This window comes from Lampetra planeri, chromosome 1 (assembly GCF_965212315.1).
Source record: "Lampetra planeri chromosome 1, kcLamPlan1.2.h2, whole genome shotgun sequence".
NCBI classification, from domain to species: Eukaryota; Metazoa; Chordata; class Hyperoartia; order Petromyzontiformes; family Petromyzontidae; genus Lampetra; species Lampetra planeri.
This window is the reverse complement of record NC_136107.1, coordinates 3,642,470-3,661,489: the sequence shown is the minus strand read 5'-3', so window position 1 is coordinate 3,661,489 and position 19,020 is coordinate 3,642,470. Positions and strand designations below refer to the sequence as shown.

Sequence of the window (19,020 nt, the reverse complement as noted above, 5' to 3'; positions counted from 1 at the left end):
AGGGAGGTCATGCGTATTTGTTTAATTAACCAACACAATGTGCCAGAGTGAGTTTTAATTAGCTCATGGCAACGTCAACTGAAGTTCCGTATTCACGTTTCCTTATTAACTGCGTTCTAAATTGGAACAACATAAGAACGTGTAAATATATATATCACTAGCACAGTTATATTCGTACGAAGAAGGGCTATTGCCCGAAACGTTTCCGAATATATATTTCCTTTTAAGGCCACAGTTTTGTTGAAGACTGTGTTCAGTTTGTTAATTGTGCTTGTGTAACCATTGTCGTTAAAGCGGCATCATCAAGGGACATATGAAATGTGGCCATTTGTATTAAACTACAATGGGCAGTTATACTGGTAGGAACCTCTGGTAACACCAGCCCACAGGGGATTATTGTGTCCGTCCATCCGTCGTGCAGGGAGGGGCTGGGTGGGGAGGGAGGGGCTTGGTGGGGAGGGTGGGGAGGGGCTGGGTGGGGAGGGTGGGGCTGGGTCGGCAGGGGAGGGTGTGGAGGGGCTGGGTGGGGAGGGTGGGGAGGGGATGGGGGATAGGAGGGGTGGGGCTAGGTGGGGAGGGGCTGGTCACCCCGTGGTGCCCTTATAAAACTCAACGTTTAACCTACTCACGCCGGCTTGTGCCCGCCCTCACAGTCGGGCATATTTGCGGAATACACCACGCCGCCGTTGACCCTGGCCATTGACCGAGCAACCCAACGTTCCTACCAGCTCCCTCCGCAGGAATGTGTTCCGTAGTATGTAATGCACTGCACCGGAGGAAAACACTAATTTTTTTTACAAAGACATAACTTTGAACACTTAGTATCATGCGAATTAGTATCGATAAAGGCTCAAGATCCGTGCATATCAGCATGCTTGTTTAAACGAGAGCAATGCGTGTTCATCCAGCAGTGGATTGACCATGGCTCCCAATGATGAGTTAGTACAGTTATAGCTGGGAGGGAGGACAATACATTATACAATATGCAACTGGAAAAGCAATAAAGGTGCAATTAAATACCGTGGTTATTTTATACCAGTTCATCAAGCCTGTCTATGCCAGGCAAAAGTTTTCAATGAATATAATAATTAACTTGATGTGATTCTTTGACAATTCTTTTTTTTATCTACGATCAGACACGAACAACTACTCCAAAAAATTGTTGACGACTTCATTCAACTTATTATATTTAAATACGTACCCATTGGAAACCGCTCAATTTAAAGATTCCGTTCTTTTTGTTTTATTAGAAAGAATACCAATGAATTAACTTAATAGTCTATGAGGAGAAACGCCTTTTACCTTTTTCGAATTATTAAGATTTTAACATAATAAAATGCGTATTTTGTCGTTCAAAACCGCTTGAATCGGAAATATCTCAAAAACAATAAGATATAACCATGATTCTCGCTTTACTTTAATTTGATGTTCTATCAAACAAACAAAAAACGCAATCCTATATTTTGAACGCAGTCTGAATGACACTACGCACAAACATGTTTATGGGGCTCTTAAAAATCGAGAATTGGGGGCTTTAAAATTTAAAAAAATCTTGGATTTTCAGATTTATTCCTGTTGTCTGTGTCCCAAAGGCTGCCTTATGTATCAAATGTCAGCTTTCTACCATGACGGCTGCTCTGTGGAGCTTCCAGTGTTCAGAGGCCTGCTTAAGGCACGGCTCCGGCTGGAGCACGCGTACCACACACGTGTCGGTGATGTGCACGTCTTCTTCGAACGCTGGGGAGCCGGACAAGCCCCTCTCTGTACCAGCGTGGACGGCACCCTACTCGTGGTGTTCACCTTCTGAAGCGCTTCCTCGTCTCCGTGGCGTGCGCGATGACCACCACCACCACGTGGCTTTTCTTTCGTGTTGTGCGCGTTGCTTTTAGCGCCACAGCGCGTGGATTTGTAGCGTTTGTTTCTATTTGTTTGCTGGTGACTTTGTGTGTTTCATATCGAAATCGCCTCCAGTGCTGTTGTTGCTGCTGCTGGCGGCAATAAAAGTTGTTTAAATGTCAAAAAGTCTACCATGTCGGGAAGAACCCTAGAGTTTTGTTTAAAAGACATACAGATTAAGGTCTTTATATAGATATCAGAGGGTAATAATATTGTTTTTGTGCGCAAGATATTTCTATAAACGATGTATTAAAGGTTGAAGTTGTATTTTAAAATGCGCTGTTACTGTTATCGCTGAGGCTGTGGCTGCTGCTGCGAGTTCACCGCGGTCCCTCGCGTTGCCATGGAGGCGTTGCAAGGAGGCGTTGCCATGACAGCGGCCACAACAAACCCAGAGCGCCGTCCACTCCGCTGGGCCAGAGGGCCTCTGCAGCCAGCGATGGCTCACAGGTGAGAGACCAATTCACAGGTTAGAGACCAACTCACAGGTGAGAGGGACTCGCAGGTGAGAGACTCACAGGTTAGAGACCAACTCACAGGTTAGAGACCAACTCACAGGTTAGAGACCAACTCACAGGTGAGAGACCAATTCACATGTTAGAGACCAACTCACAGGTTAGAGACCAATTCACAGGTTAGAGACCAACTCACAGGTGAGAGACCAATTCACAGGTTAGAGACCAACTCACAGGTGAGAGACCAATTCACATATTAGAGACCAATTCACAGGTTAGAGACCAACTCACAGGTGAGAGGGACTCGCAGGTGAGAGACTCACAGGTTAGAGACCAACTCACAGGTTAGAGACGAATTCACAGGTTAGAGACCAACTCACAGGTGAGAGACCAATTCACAGGTTAGAGACCAACTCACAGGTTAGAGACCAACTCACAGGTTAGAGACCAACTCACAGGTGAGAGACCAATTCACAGGTTAGAGACCAACTCACAGGTGAGAGACCAATTCACAGGTTAGAGACCAACTCACAGGTGAGAGACCAATTCACAGGTTAGAGACCAACTCACAGGTTAGAGACCAATTCACAGGTTAGAGACCAACTCGCAGGTGAGAGACCAATTCACAGGTTAGAGACCAACTCACAGGTGAGAGACCAATTCACAGGTTAGAGACCAACTCACAGGTGAGAGACCAATTCACAGGTTAGAGACCAACTCACAGGTGAGAGACCAATTCACATGTTAGAGACCAACTCACAGGTTAGAGACCAATTCACATGTTAGAGACCAACTCACAGGTTAGAGACCAACTCACAGGTTAGAGACCAACTCACAGGTTAGAGACCAACTCACAGGTTAGAGACCAACTCACAGGTTAGAAAGACTCACAGGTGAGAGACCAATTCACAGGTTAGAGAAACTCACACAGGCGAGAGACTCACAGGTGAGTGGGAATCAGACGAGAGGGGCTCACAGGTGAGAGACCAATTCACAGGTGAGAAAGACTCACAGGCTAGAAAGACTCACAGGTGAGAGAGACTCACAGGTGAGAGACCAAATCACAGATTAGAGACCAACTCACAGGTGAGAAAGACTCACAGGTGAGAGACCAACTCACAGATTAGAGACCAACTCACAGGTGAGAAAGACTCACAGGTGAGAGACCAACTCACAGGTGAGGGAGACTCACACAGGCGAGAGAGACTCAGGTGAGAGAGACTCACAGGTGAGAGGGAATCTCACAGGTGAGAGGGGCTCACAGATGAGAGCGGGAATCTCACAGATGTGAGAGTGTTCTACAGAGGCTCACAGGTGAGTCAGTGCCACACAGGTGAGCGTGAAGGCGACTCGTGAAGACTTATTGCTGAAATGAACAATGTAAATCAACTATGTTCTTGCATGCAGCACATACAACGCGCTGTGGGCAGAGGCCAATGCCGGGATAGCTCACCTCTTTGGCCAGGAGCTGCCACCAGAGCCTCCACGGCCTGAGAAGGACCGCCTGGCCGCCTTCCAGGTGCTGGCCACGCTCTACCTGCGCTACCTGGGCATCACCCGGGGCCTGGAGGCAGCTCACGACCAGGTGGTGCAGCCTCAGAAGCGGCGCATCCTGCGTCACCTACTGGACGGCGTCATGGGCCGACTGCTGGAGCTCAAGCAGGAGATGGTGGTCCTCGAGTGCTCCGAGTTTCACTACGTGGACGACGTGCTACAGGACTTCAAGCTCACGCCTGTGAGTACACCAACAACAACAACAAACAAAAAACCCATCCGAAGCACACGTTCACCCAAAAGCCTGCCGCCCCCGTTGCACGAAGGAGACATCGGACTCGGTGCTCTTTGCACACTGCTGACATGAGGCCACGTGCAAAGAAACATATTCTATGGAGCAAGCGGATGCGGTAAAGTAAAAGGGCGTGCATGAGTATGTGGGTATGTATGTTGAGCTTCTTTCGCGCCGTACGTAGCCGACCGTGCTAATGGGAGGTGAGGGGTGAAGGCGAACAACACAAAACACAATAAGCGGTTCTGAAGAAATTAGTTTTCAATCCAAATTTGAAAGTTCACAGCTCCATCGGAATAGATAGTATTATTGGGTTTTTTAGGTAAAGTTACGTAGGTAAAAAATTAAAATTCATAAAAGTAAAATAAAATAAAAATCACGACGTTTCGGAGGCAACACAAGCGTCCGTCGTGATTTTTATTTTATTTTACTTTTATTAATTAAATTTTTTTACCTACGTGACTTTACCGAAAAAACCTAAGAATATGAATCCTTGCACTCACGAAAGCTTCAAATCTAGAAGGAATAGATAGTGTGCTATGAATCCATCTGCGGGTGTCTTCTCCAGATGGAGGAATGGCAATACTGCACACACTCTCACCTGAAGCACTCTCGTGGCTAGCAGACCTGAACAAACCACGACATTGGCGCTCAGCTCCTGAACATTATGCCATATGCAAGAATGTAATGGTAGCCGTCAGAAGGATTGTAGCCACATTGGCCGGTGTGGACTCAACTTACTCCAAATGACGCCCCATTCTTAATTTACCATACTGATTAAACGCCACATCTTTTGTAGGTTTACTTAGCTAGTTGCAGATACACTTTTGGAAAGTTTTAATCGAATACATTAATATTTGTATTTTTGTTTTGCAGCAAGACCTGGAGATTCCTGTTCCCAAGTATTTTATCAATGATCGTTTAAAAATCATCAAGGAGCGGGAAAAGCTTCTTGAAACGGTGCTGGAAAAGATGGGAATGGAAGATGTAGAAAAGGTACCTCCAGTCCCAACTTCAGATAAATATCCTTAGTTTTTTTTAGCTGAAGTATAAACCCTAATTCACGCATATCAAATATAGCAATAAATGTTTATTCCATTGTTTGTGTTCATGTTGATTGTGTCAATTGGGTACATTGTATATTTTTAAGGCACTGTATACTTTTTCCATTTTAGTGAGGAATGTAGAGCTTTACTGAAACAGCCTTTTGGCAAATTTAGCGAAGACATCTCACATTATCACGTGGTCACGAGAAAAAAACTTTTATTAATTTTAAGGGCCACACAGAGGTGGATAATATAGCATACTTCGTAGCAACCTGACCTCTGAGGAACAACCTGTGTATTGAAATAGAGTACTGTAAAATTGATTTTTATATCTAATTTATAACAGCAAGCAAAATATAAAACACGATCTTGATCGTGTTGGGCACAATGTCAAGATCCTTGCTACACAGTGAGAGTATGAACAAAAATCATCGTCCAAGTCAAATGATAAACTGCAATATTTGTAAGAATTCTTACGCAGTTACTAATCTTTCCACAGTGCAAGAAATGTTGGCATCCTACGAAGCGGTTTGAATTATATCAACCACACAGCGATGATCAGTTGAATCGACCACCGATAGATTTCAACTCAGAAGTTTTCTTAATCTGTGAGTCAACTCTTCGAACGAGAGAGCCAGACTTGCCGTATTGTTTATTTTGTGAACAGAAGCAAGTTAAGGATGAGAAGCCGATGTCCCTGGAGGAGGCGGTGAGGATTGTCCAGGTGACGGAGAGAGCCCGCCAGGGGAGGCTGCGTGCCAAGTTCATGCAGGAAATCAGGATGGAGGAGGAGCGGGAACGCAAGGCCAAGGAGCGTGGAGCTGTTACCATGGATATCACTGTAGCAGCTGTCATCATCCAGAAGGTAAGGATTTTTTTTGCTGCGGTTTTTTATCGAATACCTATTATTATCATAGTTTTTTTTTTTAGAGCACCCACGACACAAATTACTTATTTCCATTAGTCGTAAAGCTTCTGGAAATTCATTTTAGTTTTAGACACGATGGCTTTACATCAACATGTTGTCATGTAAAGGTGATTGTTTTATTAAAATATGAATGCTTATGATTTGTGTTGCTGTACAGATGTGGAAAGGTTTCATGCAGAGGAGACGAACAAAGCGAGAAAGGGAGGAAGAACTGATTTTTCTTGGAATGGTGAGCTCCCCGTTTGATATGAATATCAATTTAAGACAATCATCTATTTATTATCGTTCGATACTCAAATAGAAAATGCGAGATCTAGGATGAGGCAACTAACACAACGAATTTATTTTAAATTTCGATTTAAAGCTTTCGTGACTGCAGGGATTCATCTTCTTGGTTCTTTCGGTAAAGTCACGTAGTAGGGAAGTAATAAAATAATAAAAATAAAACATAATAAAACAATTCTCACGACGTTTCGGCCACGTCGTGAGAATTGTTTTATTATGTTTCATTTTTATTATTGTATTACTTCCCTACTACGTGACTTTACCGAAAGAACCAAGAACATGAATTTCTTTTAGTTAACTAACCCTCAAAACTCCCTGTGCGCTCCACAACATTCCGTGCAATTATGTACGCAAAAGACGTGGGGCATGATACGAGTACGCCGGTGTGCTTTGACCGTCAGACATTCCCTTCAAATCTGCCGAAGAAAAGCCTGGCCCAAGTGAATGCCGAGAAAGTGGAGTCACTGCGGCGGCTGACTCAGGATGAACACGAGACGGAATACCAGCAGGGCATTGTGTCCATCAAGCAGAAGCTCCTGGAGGTGGAGGGGCCCGATATGAAGGAAGCCATGCAGGAGCAGATTCGGCAGTGGTTCATCGAGTGTAGGTACGTTCACGCAATGCGTGGCACGCCGAGGGCCTTCAATTCAACAAGCCGTCAATGATTCTACGTCTCACATGCAAGGGGAAGTGTTGCATTTCATTGCACTGCTTTTGATAGCTATAATTTATAATTATTCTTCAAATAGTTTTTAACTACTCCCAGTGGTTTTAAATTAATGCGATTTGTTATGATTTTTTTCACGTGTTCAAAGTATATGTCTGCAAACATGTTTTGAAGGTTGTAGATTGAGATCTGGGTTGTGAATTTCGGATACAAATATTAATATGGGATGAACGTTTACAGAAGACTTTAAAGTCAGCAGCCTTGTAAGTCGGCAGCATTTTAAAGATTTTTCAGCATAAATACTTCAATGTTTTTGGGATTCAAATCCATTTACACTCGTTGTTTGCAGGGATGCAACTGGAAAGTTTCCCGAGTATCCCGATGAAGAGGATGGAGGATCTGCATTAATTTTTGCTGAAAAGACACCAGAAGAGGTACAGTGTATATCGTAATTGTTTTTCTTACTTTATATTCCCATAATGTTACAAACATTTAATTGCGTACGTAATGTTGAACTTCTTTCGCACCGTACGTAGCCAACCGTACAGGGATATATGCGCCGATTGAGACTTCTTTGTCACGCTTGCAAAGAGAAAAACATCGGTCATATTATTCATGTTTCATCCGCTTCACAGGTAGCAGCAGAACTTGCTGCCAAAGAAGCAGAGCAACAGAATCCAAAGGATAAGAAGAAGTCTGGGAAGAAAGGGAAAAAGGGGAAAAATGAGAAAAAGGAAAAAGGGAAGAATAAAGGGAAAGGAAAGAAATCTAAAGCAGGAGACGAGGTAAGATACTTCAGTAATATATTAACGCTTTTACATTTTCTCAATAGATGTTAATTAAGTGAATAATGTACACTTTGTTTGGGGAAAGTTGCATGTTTTTAGTACAAATGTAATACGACCGATTCCATTTTTTCTTTACAATCATTAACTCTTTTGCAATGTGTAGGTCGGATTGTAAATGTCTTCTCGTGTACCTTATTTTATCAGCACTGATGGCATTGCAATATCGGTGACTATCACTATCAGATTAAGATTACAGGGACGTGGGTGTGAGCATCGTAAAATGAGCATTGTATTTAGGAGTAAGATTTCATTTTATAATCACATACAGCGTCAAATTTGTAAAAAAAAAAACTGCCATTATTACATTTACTTAAGAAATGATACATCGCCTTGGACAAAAGCCGTTTTACGAAGTATGCAATTCTGTGTGCACGTGGCAACGACAGCTGCATGCAGTCCTCGTATTGTTCTTTGACATGCCATTTGTTGAACAACAACAACAACAGCTTGAGCTAGACATAACGGCCCGTAAATCTTTCTTTTCTTCATAAAGGAGGAGGAAGAAGGGTGGAAAATGGCCCCCTCCAATTTCCTTCCGACTATTTCTGAAGGTCACAAAACCTACACGGGTAAGTACGTGCGTGCATATGCTTTCAATTGCAAAGCACCGAGGGTGTGTTTTTTTTTAGCAGGACAAAAAATGGGAGGGAAGCACTTCCTGCAATATGTCTACAACGTGACTGTTTGCGAAGACATTTCCTAGCCCTCTGTGTCAGCCTTTCAGGCTGGAGGCATTCCCTGGGAACTGAGCTTTAAATCACAACAGGACTTTACTCAAACATGTTGTTTGAATGCGCGCGTTGTGGGAGGGTGTCCGATCAGTTGTGTTTTGTTCACAGATGTCTGGCAGAACCGCGACGAATCCAACAATTTCAGCCAAAAATTCAATGCAGAGCTGGTAAAGGAGGAAATGAGGAAGAAGGTTGAAAACGAGATCAGAAAACAGGTACTTAGATTCTTGTTGATATTTCACTCTTGACGGTACTCAATCAATGGTTAATATACCACATTTCTGTGGTAGTGGTGGTGGTTTTGGTGATTAATCTCTCCATCAGACAGCTGATGTTAAACTTCGCTCAAAGTGACATTTATTGTCCCCGGAGGGATGACCTGCTGAGTTAACCACTAATTTGCATTTTAAATTCCTAACCTTCATAAATATATACTATATTTGGAATCAGACATATAACCTGAGAATCCAATTATTACCTTAAAATCAAAGGTTAAATTCAGTATCCTAATTACACGGTAAGGTTTCTTGCAAATAACATGTGTATAATATGGCAAGACCCTTTTTTAGGTCAGAATGACAACAGTAACAATATTTTGCATCCTATTTATATCCTCCCTCCCCCCCCCCAAGTTTTTAAAACATCTATCGCCGTACGAAGTAAGACAAGCTCTTCTGGAGCCACCTTTCTCAGCAAGCGATGATGATTTTTTACTTTTGTTGTCCCCAAGGTGGATGAGTTGATGCGAGAAGAACTCAGGAACCTGAAACTCGTTGTGGAAAAAGACCGTGGCAAAAAAGGAAAGAAGAAGAAAGGTGGAACGAAGGTAACCTTACAAACAAAGCGGATCAATTATCGCAACTAAAAACAATTCAATGTAACACGTAGCAGGCTTTCGCGACCAATATTATTCATAATATAGGTTTTTGGGTCAGATCGCGTTATTTATAAATGTGTCGTAACCCTCCACCACCCGACACGGCCAAACGCTGTGTGTTATTTTGCCATTAAGGCCATGTCCCGGCAAAATACCTAGGAACGGGAGTCTGTTATTTACCTCCATTTCCATGGTGAACTGGATAGCCGGGTTTTGTGCATTGAGATGATTTAGAAAATCATTAAGTGCATCTTTACCATGTGGCCAGACAACCAAAGTGTCAAATCTATATAATTACAAAACCCTCCCCCTCTTTGCCTCGAATCACTGCACCAGATTGAATTGAATTAATTGATGACGTCACCCTGATGCTGCTCTATTTAAGACCGGAAGCAACAGGAGAGCTTCACCATTCTTGTCCGATGAAGCTGATTGTAATTATCAGCGAAACGTCGTACTACTCAAATTTTAAAATGCTGTTGATTCTCTCTTCAGCACACCGGTGGGCTAAAGAAGTGAATTATTTTGTCCTTTGACAAACGTGACACATTTTTTACTGTTTGGCCGTGTCGGGTGGTGGAGGGTTACGACACATTTATAAATAACGCGATCTGACCCAAAAACCTATATTATAAAAACAATTCACACATTTTTATCATTGCTCTGATAGTGCATTGTCTTTGAGCTGTACGCCTTTTGACGTCGTTTGGTCTAGCACCAATTGGGTCGAGGCTCAAAAGAAAGCCGTCCTTGGTGTGGACCAATCAGTTTCAAGGACAATGCATATATTATCATAGTGTGTTTTTTGTTTGCATTTTGACTGCAAGTATTGTGGTCAATGCAGACATGAATCCTTGTAAAAAGGTTTCAGTTTTGTTGCCAGAAAAAAGGGGAAAAACCCTATTCTTAAATTCACATATTTGTCAAATAAATACTATGACATTTAGGGCAAATGGCCCTTCTTTTAAGTGTACACGGATTAATGAATGTCAATCGCAAAAGTGCTAGGTTCAAAATTCAGACACCAAATGCCTCTTGGAAAAGAGAAACAAAACACGTAAATATCGACTTGGGAATCATCGTCTAGATAAATATTTTTTCTTTTTTTAGAAAAAGAATAAAAAGGGCGGTAAGAAGAAGAAGAAAGAAAAGGACCTGACACCTGACAGGTGCAGTATACCAGGGTCGTGCGGTCAGGGGAGGCAGGGGAAGCAGAGCCTCACCTGTCATACTCAAATAGCTGTTACGAAAAGTAAAAAAAAGAATAATCAAATAAAATAAATATGAAGATTTTTCCACTGATCTGTGTTATAATTGTTATTTCTGTACGATTCCAACATTTTTATAGTCAAAATCGCCAAATTTGCGGAGCTCCGCTGCAAATACAGGGAGAGACGAGGGGTGAGGCAGCGACGAGCTCAGCCTCCCCTCTGATTGCGCAACCCCTCAGTAACTGGATGGAGCGCGGGCAATAAGCGCGTGCCTGTTACCATCTCAGTATGTCACCAACGTAATGTTTGTAGACCCCTTCGTTTCATGTCCTCGCCTTCCATACTCCAGGTAACTTATTTCACGTATGTGTATAAAGATATTTAGGCTCGCTGGTCTCGTCATGAAACTGCAATGAAAAAGCACCAGGGGAGGCAGCTATCACATATGCCTCACTGAGGGGGACGTGTCTAACACGCCCCCCTCCGTGAGGCCACGCCCCCTCAGTGTGTGAATCTGGCTCTGACACTAGCCAGTGCCTCCCCAGCCATTGACCTCACCGCGCGCCACTGCAGTATGCATGTGGAAACTTGACAAGCTGGAAAGTCTGTAATAATAAATAACGATAGTAATGATTAGTTTTTCTCATACAACACTCCATACATCGGAGCGTCTCAGAGCGCTTTCAACCGGGGCCTTCATTGGGCATAAAGAATGTGTTGTGATCCGGGTTAGTGTAACGCCTCTGCTAATGTCATGGCATTGGGTGGGCCCGAGCAATTAAGAGGATGCCACTCTCATCAATTTGCCCACTTTTCCTGCAGGTCACATGTTTGTTCTAACACACGCAGACTGTGCGTGCCCTTATGTTCACAACATGTCTCCATTGTTTAACTTTTTAACCAAAACACCCACGTGTTAACATCTCGTCTGTGTGTGTGTGTGTCGCAGGACCATAGAGTCGTTGTTTGAGGAGCTGGTCTTGCAGGGAATTCTGATCCGCCCACCCAAAGTGCAGCTGTCTGACTTTTTGGGTAAGAACTGTTAACAATGAACGCAAGAAGAAGAAGCCAGAAAATCCAGGCACTAGCCCAATGGTATTTTCTATATGTTTCTAACATACCTGCCACGTTATTTATGTGGAGATATTCACTTCTGGTTCATGTATGAGTAAATTCAAGATTGATATTTGATCCTGTTTGGCTTACGATGTCCAAACTGACGTGATCTAACCCAAAAGACCTGTGTTGTGGATGATGAAGGGTCTTTAACATTTACTTTCCGTCGCATGATTTGCTTTGGTAATTCTCTTCTCAAATTATCATGTGGTTGAGTGTGTTGTCTTAGTCCCCAACCGCACTCTAATCTAACTCAATTTTCACTCGCAACAATTAGATTTGTCTGAGAGACCAACAACATCTGCAATATTTAAACATTCATAATTGATGTTTGGGTCAAATCTCATGAGTACAATGCCCATGTGTATCATACACAACAATACATGTCATGTGAACAAACACGCACATTTTGATGGCTTCAGTACACCAGTATGCTTAAGAGCAATCCACAACATTTAACAATTGGGTACGACGTGTCGCTGGTAATTACAACCAGCATCATCAGACGACGAGCAGGATTGAACTCAATCTTGATTTGAAGCTTTCGTGACTGCAGGAATCCATACTCTTTGGTTCATTCGGTAAATTTACGTGACTTTACCGAAAGAATCAAACAGGATTGAACTCTTGCAGTGTTCAATTCTACGGGGATTGAATTCTGATATATGCTGGTTGTAATCACCAATGAAACATCGTACCAAATTGTTTCAGTGTCGTCGATTGCTCTTCAACACACCGGTGTGCTGACGCAATCAAACTTGGCACATTTGTTCGTGGCAATTACAACTTTATTCATTCGGCTGTGCCAGGTGGATGAGGGTATACGACACACATCGGCAATTGCACTCACGCGATCTTAACCAGAAATCAATTAAGAAACTTAACATTCGTCCCGAAAGCCTACGCGTTAAAATTGTTTCTCATAGCCGCGTGTCTAAGTTCACCGGGGTAAGCTCGGCTTAACACGACTGTTGATCTCTCTCTCTCTGCAGGAGAATACAGCTACCTGGGAACCACTCTGCGGCAGGCGGACATCGAACCCATGCCCTCCTTGTCTGACGTCCGACAGCTTGTAGCACTCTACGCCATCCTGCCGCTAGGTTTCCTAAACTAGTCTTCTTTCGTATTGCTGATGTAGATGCAGAGCAGCAACTATAATTGCACTTTTTTTTCTGACTGAAAATGTGTCTTTTTTTTCACTATGGCCAAGGAGTTAAATCCATTGATAAATTACTTTAAATCTTTCAGTCCACCAGCCCTCCAGGGTCAATAAAAAATGTTTATTCATAAAAAGTTAAAGAGTTTTTTGGCCGCTTTTGTGGAAAATGGTGATTATTTTTTTTATGAAAGAATGAAATGTTATACGTATTCACTTTTCATCACATGTCATACTTTTGTCATGTAAATTTTTTTATTTTAATATTTTAGCGTGAAATCTGTGAAAACGGTCCTGAGGTGTTTATGGGTAGGGAAAAAACATGATTTATGTTAATATATAAATGTTGTAGTTATTGGCTCAAATACTAAAGTTTAAATTATTTAGTTTTTTTACAGTTTGGTAGATTTAGCACGTATACTTTCCGAATGTGACGTATTCTTCACTAAGTGAGTTAAAGTTTTGGCTGGATTTGTTCAAAATCTGCCCAAATATGAAACGTAGAGGATGTTTTCCTTGGACTCTTTTATTTCCACATCACAAACTGGGCTGGGATAAAAAAAAAAACGCCTACACTTGGACAAATGAAAAAACTTTGACTTCATTCTGATTCCCATCTCCCAGGGTGGAGAAGGCCAAAACAATTAAGAAAGATTTAAGTTGACTGCTGCTGCATTGTAGTTTACATTTTCTGGTCATTGTTACAAATCGCTTCAGGATCAACGATCGATGTAGATTCTAAAATACATTGCCACTGAGGAGACAAAGACAGCCGTGACATTTGCTAAACACCATGCCGGTCTTAGCAAGTGCTAACGGCCATGTGTCAATGCAGTCTGCAGTATAAGCCTGAGTGAGGGATCTTCATCTGTCTATACATTTCCATTCGGGAAGCTCCACTGCTGCACTTGGGGAGCGGCGGTGTAGCGGTTAGCGCACTGCGTTACGAACCCGGCGACCTGAGTTCCATTTCCACTCACGACCAACATCGGTGACGATTATCTGGACCTGTCCTGGGCATCAACTCATCCTCAAATGAGCTGCGCTATGAACCCGGCAACCCATGTTAGATTCTTAATCACGGCCAACGCCGGTGGCGATTATCTGGACCTGTCCTGGGCATCAACTCATCCTCAAATGAGCTGCGCTATGAACCCGGCAACCCATGTTAGATTCTTAATCACGGCCAACGCCGGTGGCGATTATCTGGACCTGTCCTGGGCATCAACTCATCCTCAAATGAGCTGCGCTATGAACCCGGCAACCCATGTTAGATTCTTAATCACGGCCAACGCCGGTGGCGATTATCTGAACCGGTCCTGGGCCTCGCCTAGGTCGACTCAGCCTCAGATGAGTACCTGGTGCGGTGTGTGAACATCGCCACTGGGGAGACAAAGACAGTCGGGTGTGGTGATGGCCGGCCACTCTCTCTTGTACCGTGCCGGCCTTTATTGGTGCTCCGCTTACAGCACTTGCCCTAAAAGTCTGTTAAGGCGATAAGGGAGATCTGTTGTCTTTGACCGTTCGGTCCCCTCCCGTATAAATATTCTGATTCTGATGTACTGAAACTTGTGCTTGGTGGTTTGTTGTGTGCAGGCTCCCAGGCCGTCCATGAAAAGGCGCCACTTGTGAAGTCAATGCTCTTGACGGGTCCAAACGGGGTTGGCAAACGCACGCTGGTAAATGCGATTTGTACCGAAACTGGAGCCAACTTGTTTGACCTTTCTGCCAAGACCATTGTGGACAAGTACCCCAGCAAGAGCGGCCTCCAAATGCTGATGCACATGGTCTTAAAGGTGCGTACCTATAGTGATGAGTTCATGATCAGAATATTTATTTCGACTGGAGGAATCCGATGAGCTATGAAGCTCTTTTTTCCCACAGATGCCCAGGATGGGTGGGTCAGCAAGTTACAAGTTGCTTTGGTGTATTCTGAGTTAGCACGGTTGTTTACGTACCGTGCGAAAGAAGTCCAACATGCATACATTACAAAACGTGCTGTTAGAAACTGAGAATGTAAATAGGTTTCACATTGGATACTGTTAGAGTTTGCTGGCTGAACGATGAGCGGTGATGAGTGGTTGAGTGGCCCTCAATGCAAGTCTCTCAGGCTAAATTCCTGGAATTCCTAGAATTTAGCCTGAGAGTAGAACATTTAAACAATACATTTGATCTGTTTATCACCGGTTGTGCATTTTAAAACATATACAATCACGCATGAGCAAATGCCCTCGGTTCAGGTTGGTTACCTTGCAAGTGCCCTTTCCAACCCCGCCGCACTCAATTCTTCTTCTTCTTGCAGGTAGCACGCTTGCTTCAACCGTCCGTGGTGTTGATTGAAGATGCCGAGAAGACTTTCTACAAGAAAGTTCCCAAAGGTGACAAGAAAGTGAGTGTCGCCACCCTATCCTGTTTCGATTCCTAAGGGGGCTTCAAGATTCACGACATTTGCGCAGTTTTTCGTGCCTGTTTTGTTGTTGTTGTTTACCGCAACAGCTTCTCATCTTTGTCCGACAGCTGGAACCCAAGCGACTCAAGAAAGATCTGCCCAAGATGCTGAAGCTCTTGACAGCCGAGGACCGTGTGATGCTGGTGGGCACGTCCCGTCAGCCCTTCCTGGCCGACCAGAAGTCCTTCTGCAAGCTTTACCAGAAGATCGTGCTCATCCCACGCCCAGATTACGCCTCTCGCTTCGGTATCAAACGCAAGCTGGATGATCGTAAAAATAAAATAATAATCCCGGTGATAATATTAGTTTAACCCTAAAACAATTCCCAAACTTAGTAGGAAGCCCCCTTTTTGAACGTGTAGCCAACGAAAATGTTTTATCACGTGGCTTGAAACAAATATGCATGCACAGAAGTCGCTTTGTATGTTTTATTTTTTTAAAGACACGAACTCGGAACACATTCACGGTATATAGTAATGCTTAGTAGTGTATTTATTGTTTGAAGTACTGGACCCAGGCATAGAACTGCGGAATTTTCACCACTGGCTCAGAGCCACCAACACCAATCAGCACTGCACCACAACGGAAGGGGCTTTTTTATTTGAGTACAAAGACAAAGATCCCCCGTATAGCCGCCTTAGACTGTTGGGGCAAGTGCTGTAAACGGAGCACCAATAAAGGCGGTACGGTACAAGGGAGGGTGGGTGGCCATCACCACACCCGACCACCTTTGTCTCCCCAGTGCCAATGTTTACACACTACACCAGGTACTCATCTGAGGCTGAGTCGACCTAGGGGAGGCCCAGGACCGGTGTTGGCCGTGAGCGGGAATCGAACCCGGGCTTCGCAGCGCCCCCAGCACACACGCAACATACTCAGCAGATGGAAAACTGCATTTGTCATCATGCAGTTGAAAAAAAAAATAACAACAGCCCCACATAAGCCTCGTGCCCCGCTCGCGTGTTTGCATCGCAGTGCTCTGGCGCCATCTGCTCGTGACGAGCTGGGGTGCGGTGACACCGTCCCTCGACCTCAGTTCTCTGGCCAAGGTGACCGACGGCTACACGCAGGGGCAGATGGTGCAGGCGGCGCAGGCTGTGTTGAGCGAACGGCGCGTGCAGCAGTTGGCCAAGCGGCCCCTGACGGCGGGCGAATTCATCGGGTCGCTGTCGCGCATTGACCCCGTCTTCCTGGAGGAGGAAGAAGCCTTCAAGGTGATGACATCTCCGTTTGACCGCCACCCCTTTGCACTCAACACTGCCCCCCACCCACCCCCTCCCCCCCCTACCGACCTGCATTAGGAGACGGAGGAGGAGGTTGAACCGTTTATTTAGAATTGCCCTGTGAGCTAAGAAGCAGCATCTTGAATCGGGTTTCATCAACAAAACAGAAAATTTAAGATTAAAAACACCACGTTTGCAACAGGTCGCATTAAAACGATGAATAGAATAAATACAGCAATAAAAAAGTCAAGTATTTTTTTTTACAATATATTACTTATTTTTTATTTATTTAACTAAACTGAACATTAAAATTAGAGAAACATATTGCAAAATAGTGCATCTAGAGTGAGGAATAAGATTCGATAGAATATTGCAAAACGAGGACTAGAAACGCCTTTGGTAAAATAGTTTTCCTGTGCAAACAACAAATTCGAAGTAACACTAGGAACCATAACAATCACCATGCCATTGCACACATTACAACAGCACAGGACTCATATACAGAATAAAATAAAAAAACGATTTGTAGATCATCTACTTGCTTCGGCAGTGGCAGATTGGCAGGAATGCCCTTGAAAGAAGTGATTCCCGGTCTATCCTTAACAGACTGTAGGGGCAAGTGCTGTTAGCGAGTAGCACCAATGAAGGCCGGCACGGTACACGAGGGGGTGGGTTTCCAGCACCACGCCCGCCCGCCTTTGTTTTTCCCCAGTGGCGATGTTTACACGGCGCACCAGGTACTCATCTGAGGCTGAGTCGACGTAGGAGAGGCCCGGGACCGGTTCAGATAATCGTCACCAGCGTTGGCCATGATTAAGAATCGAACATGGGTCGCCGGGTTCGTAGCGCAGCTCGCGAACCACGATACTACCACTCCCCACGTGTGTGTATATACATTCCTGCGGAGGGAGCTGGTAGGAACGTTGGGTTGCTCGGTCAATGGCCAGGGTCAACGGCGGCGTGGTGTATTCCGCAAATATGCCCGACTGTGAGGGCGGGCACAAGCCGGCGTGAGTAGGTTAAACGTTGAGTTTTATAAGGGCACCACGGGGTGACCAGCCCCTCCCCACCCAGCCCCACCCTCCCCACCCAGCCCCTCCCCACCCTCACCCTCCCCTCCCCACCCAGCCCCACCCTCCCCACCCAGCACCTCCCCACCCAGCCCCTCCCTGCACGACGGACCGACACAATAATCCCTTGTGGGCTGGTGTAACCTGGCGGTTCCTACCAGTACAAAGAGAAATATCCTTTTGGGACAAGCGCTGTTTGCGCTCACGTGTGAAGCCCGGCTATGGCACACGACGGAGTGGGTGGCCAAACACTATGCTCGGCCACCTTTGTCTCCCCGTGTGTCTTCTACTTCTTCTTTCCCGACTGCCGATGTTGACACGTCGCACGAGGCACCCACGTGAACGCACCGACGCGCACGACCTTCTGAGTTGCCAGTTGGACGCTTTTGCCCGCAGTTCCGAGCGAAAGGCCCAACATGCGCTGGAGCGAAAGTAAAGGTGGCGTCTGACTGATACACACGCCGTCACGTTGCCGCGTTGTGCCCCTGTCATCCACAGTCGTGGTACGCGAAGACGCCGCTCGGCAAGAAGAGAGCGAAGCTCGCCAGGGGGGACGAGGAGGAGGCGGGTGGTAAGGGCAAGGCGAAGGGCAAGGCGAAGGGCAAGGGGAAAAAAGGCAAAAAGGGAAAGGGTGAGAAGAAGAAGAAGTAACATCTGCAGAATGTATCGGAATGAATTAGCAAAGCAGAGATTCTCGCGAGTAGCTCACACCTCCATTTCGACTCCCAACACGTGATCTACCTACACTCCCATAACACCCCCTCCACGTGCGTCTCCAACACCCCCTCCACCTGCGTCCCCAACGCCCCCTCCAAGGGGTGGTGCAATGGTCACCGTTGTGCCTCATCGCAAAAACGTTTCTGGATTAAATCCATGACTTGGGTGCCTCTCTGTGCGGAGTTCGCTATGCTCGGCCACTATTCTTCTTGGGGGTTCCTCCGGGTTCTGCGATTTCCTTCCATAACATAGAAACCCCATGCAATGTAAGTTGTACAATATTTGGTCAAACATTCCAAATTGTGAAAACCGATCAGCAAAAGTATTCGTTCGTGTTTAAACGTCGCAACACCGCCCCCTGTTGCGCAACTTGGCACGACTCTGAAACAGAGTGAAGACTCGGCTAGGTTTTCCGCTTTCCTGTGTCAACGAGCATGATAATATATGGACACCCACATAGTCACCGCTCCCTACCTCCCCTTTCGTTCCCCTCCCTCTCCGCCCCCCACCGTACATATTGATTATGTTGTTGAGTCAATAAACTATTGAATAAAAAAAA

The 19,020-nt window shown here is 44.9% G+C and overlaps 2 protein-coding genes across 5 annotated transcripts in view; one reads left to right on the top strand and one right to left on the bottom strand.

Annotated features, from left to right (window-relative positions):
• LOC144729087 (atypical chemokine receptor 3-like) overlaps window positions 1-15,482 on the bottom strand; it is a 25,277-nt gene extending 9,795 nt beyond the window's left edge. The window contains exons 1-2 of one of the 3 annotated variants that reach the window (XR_013587653.1): window positions 15,252-15,482; window positions 13,513-14,487 (exon numbers count right to left, since the gene is read on the bottom strand). The gene's annotated coding sequence lies outside the window, so the exon portion shown is untranslated. Of the gene's footprint in view, window positions 1-13,512; window positions 14,488-15,251 lie in introns of those variants that run through there. The other 2 variants (XM_078609109.1, XM_078609204.1) reach the window with 2 other exon arrangements.
• Window positions 682-19,020, top strand: LOC144728975 (dynein regulatory complex protein 11-like). 2 transcript variants are annotated; one of them, XM_078608892.1, is made up of 19 exons: window positions 682-2,346; window positions 3,759-4,086; window positions 5,014-5,133; window positions 5,851-6,048; window positions 6,269-6,340; window positions 6,798-7,003; window positions 7,413-7,497; window positions 7,699-7,848; window positions 8,405-8,480; window positions 8,751-8,857; window positions 9,373-9,468; window positions 10,630-10,688; window positions 11,680-11,762; window positions 12,839-12,946; window positions 14,599-14,798; window positions 15,305-15,380; window positions 15,520-15,697; window positions 16,427-16,665; window positions 18,243-18,333. In XM_078608892.1, the coding sequence occupies exons 1-18, from the start codon at window positions 2,240-2,242 to the stop codon at window positions 16,629-16,631; spliced, it is 2,454 nt and encodes an 817-aa protein (XP_078465018.1). In that variant the 5' UTR covers window positions 682-2,239; the 3' UTR covers window positions 16,632-16,665; window positions 18,243-18,333. The 2 variants fall into 2 exon arrangements, with proteins under 2 accessions (XP_078465018.1, XP_078464947.1); XM_078608821.1 differs by having other exon boundaries at window positions 683-2,346; window positions 15,305-15,391; window positions 18,243-19,020.

Bases quoted from the DNA above. Each gene is read 5' to 3' on its own strand.
- LOC144728975 (XM_078608821.1), top strand. From the start codon at position 2,240: ATGGAGGCGTTGCAAGGAGGCGTTGCCATGACAGCGGCCACAACAAAC. The intron at 10,689-11,679 runs GTGCAGTATACC...TGTGTGTCGCAG, and splicing joins AAGGACCTGACACCTGACAG to GACCATAGAGTCGTTGTTTG. The intron at 14,799-15,304 runs GTGCGTACCTAT...TTCTTCTTGCAG, and splicing joins TGATGCACATGGTCTTAAAG to GTAGCACGCTTGCTTCAACC.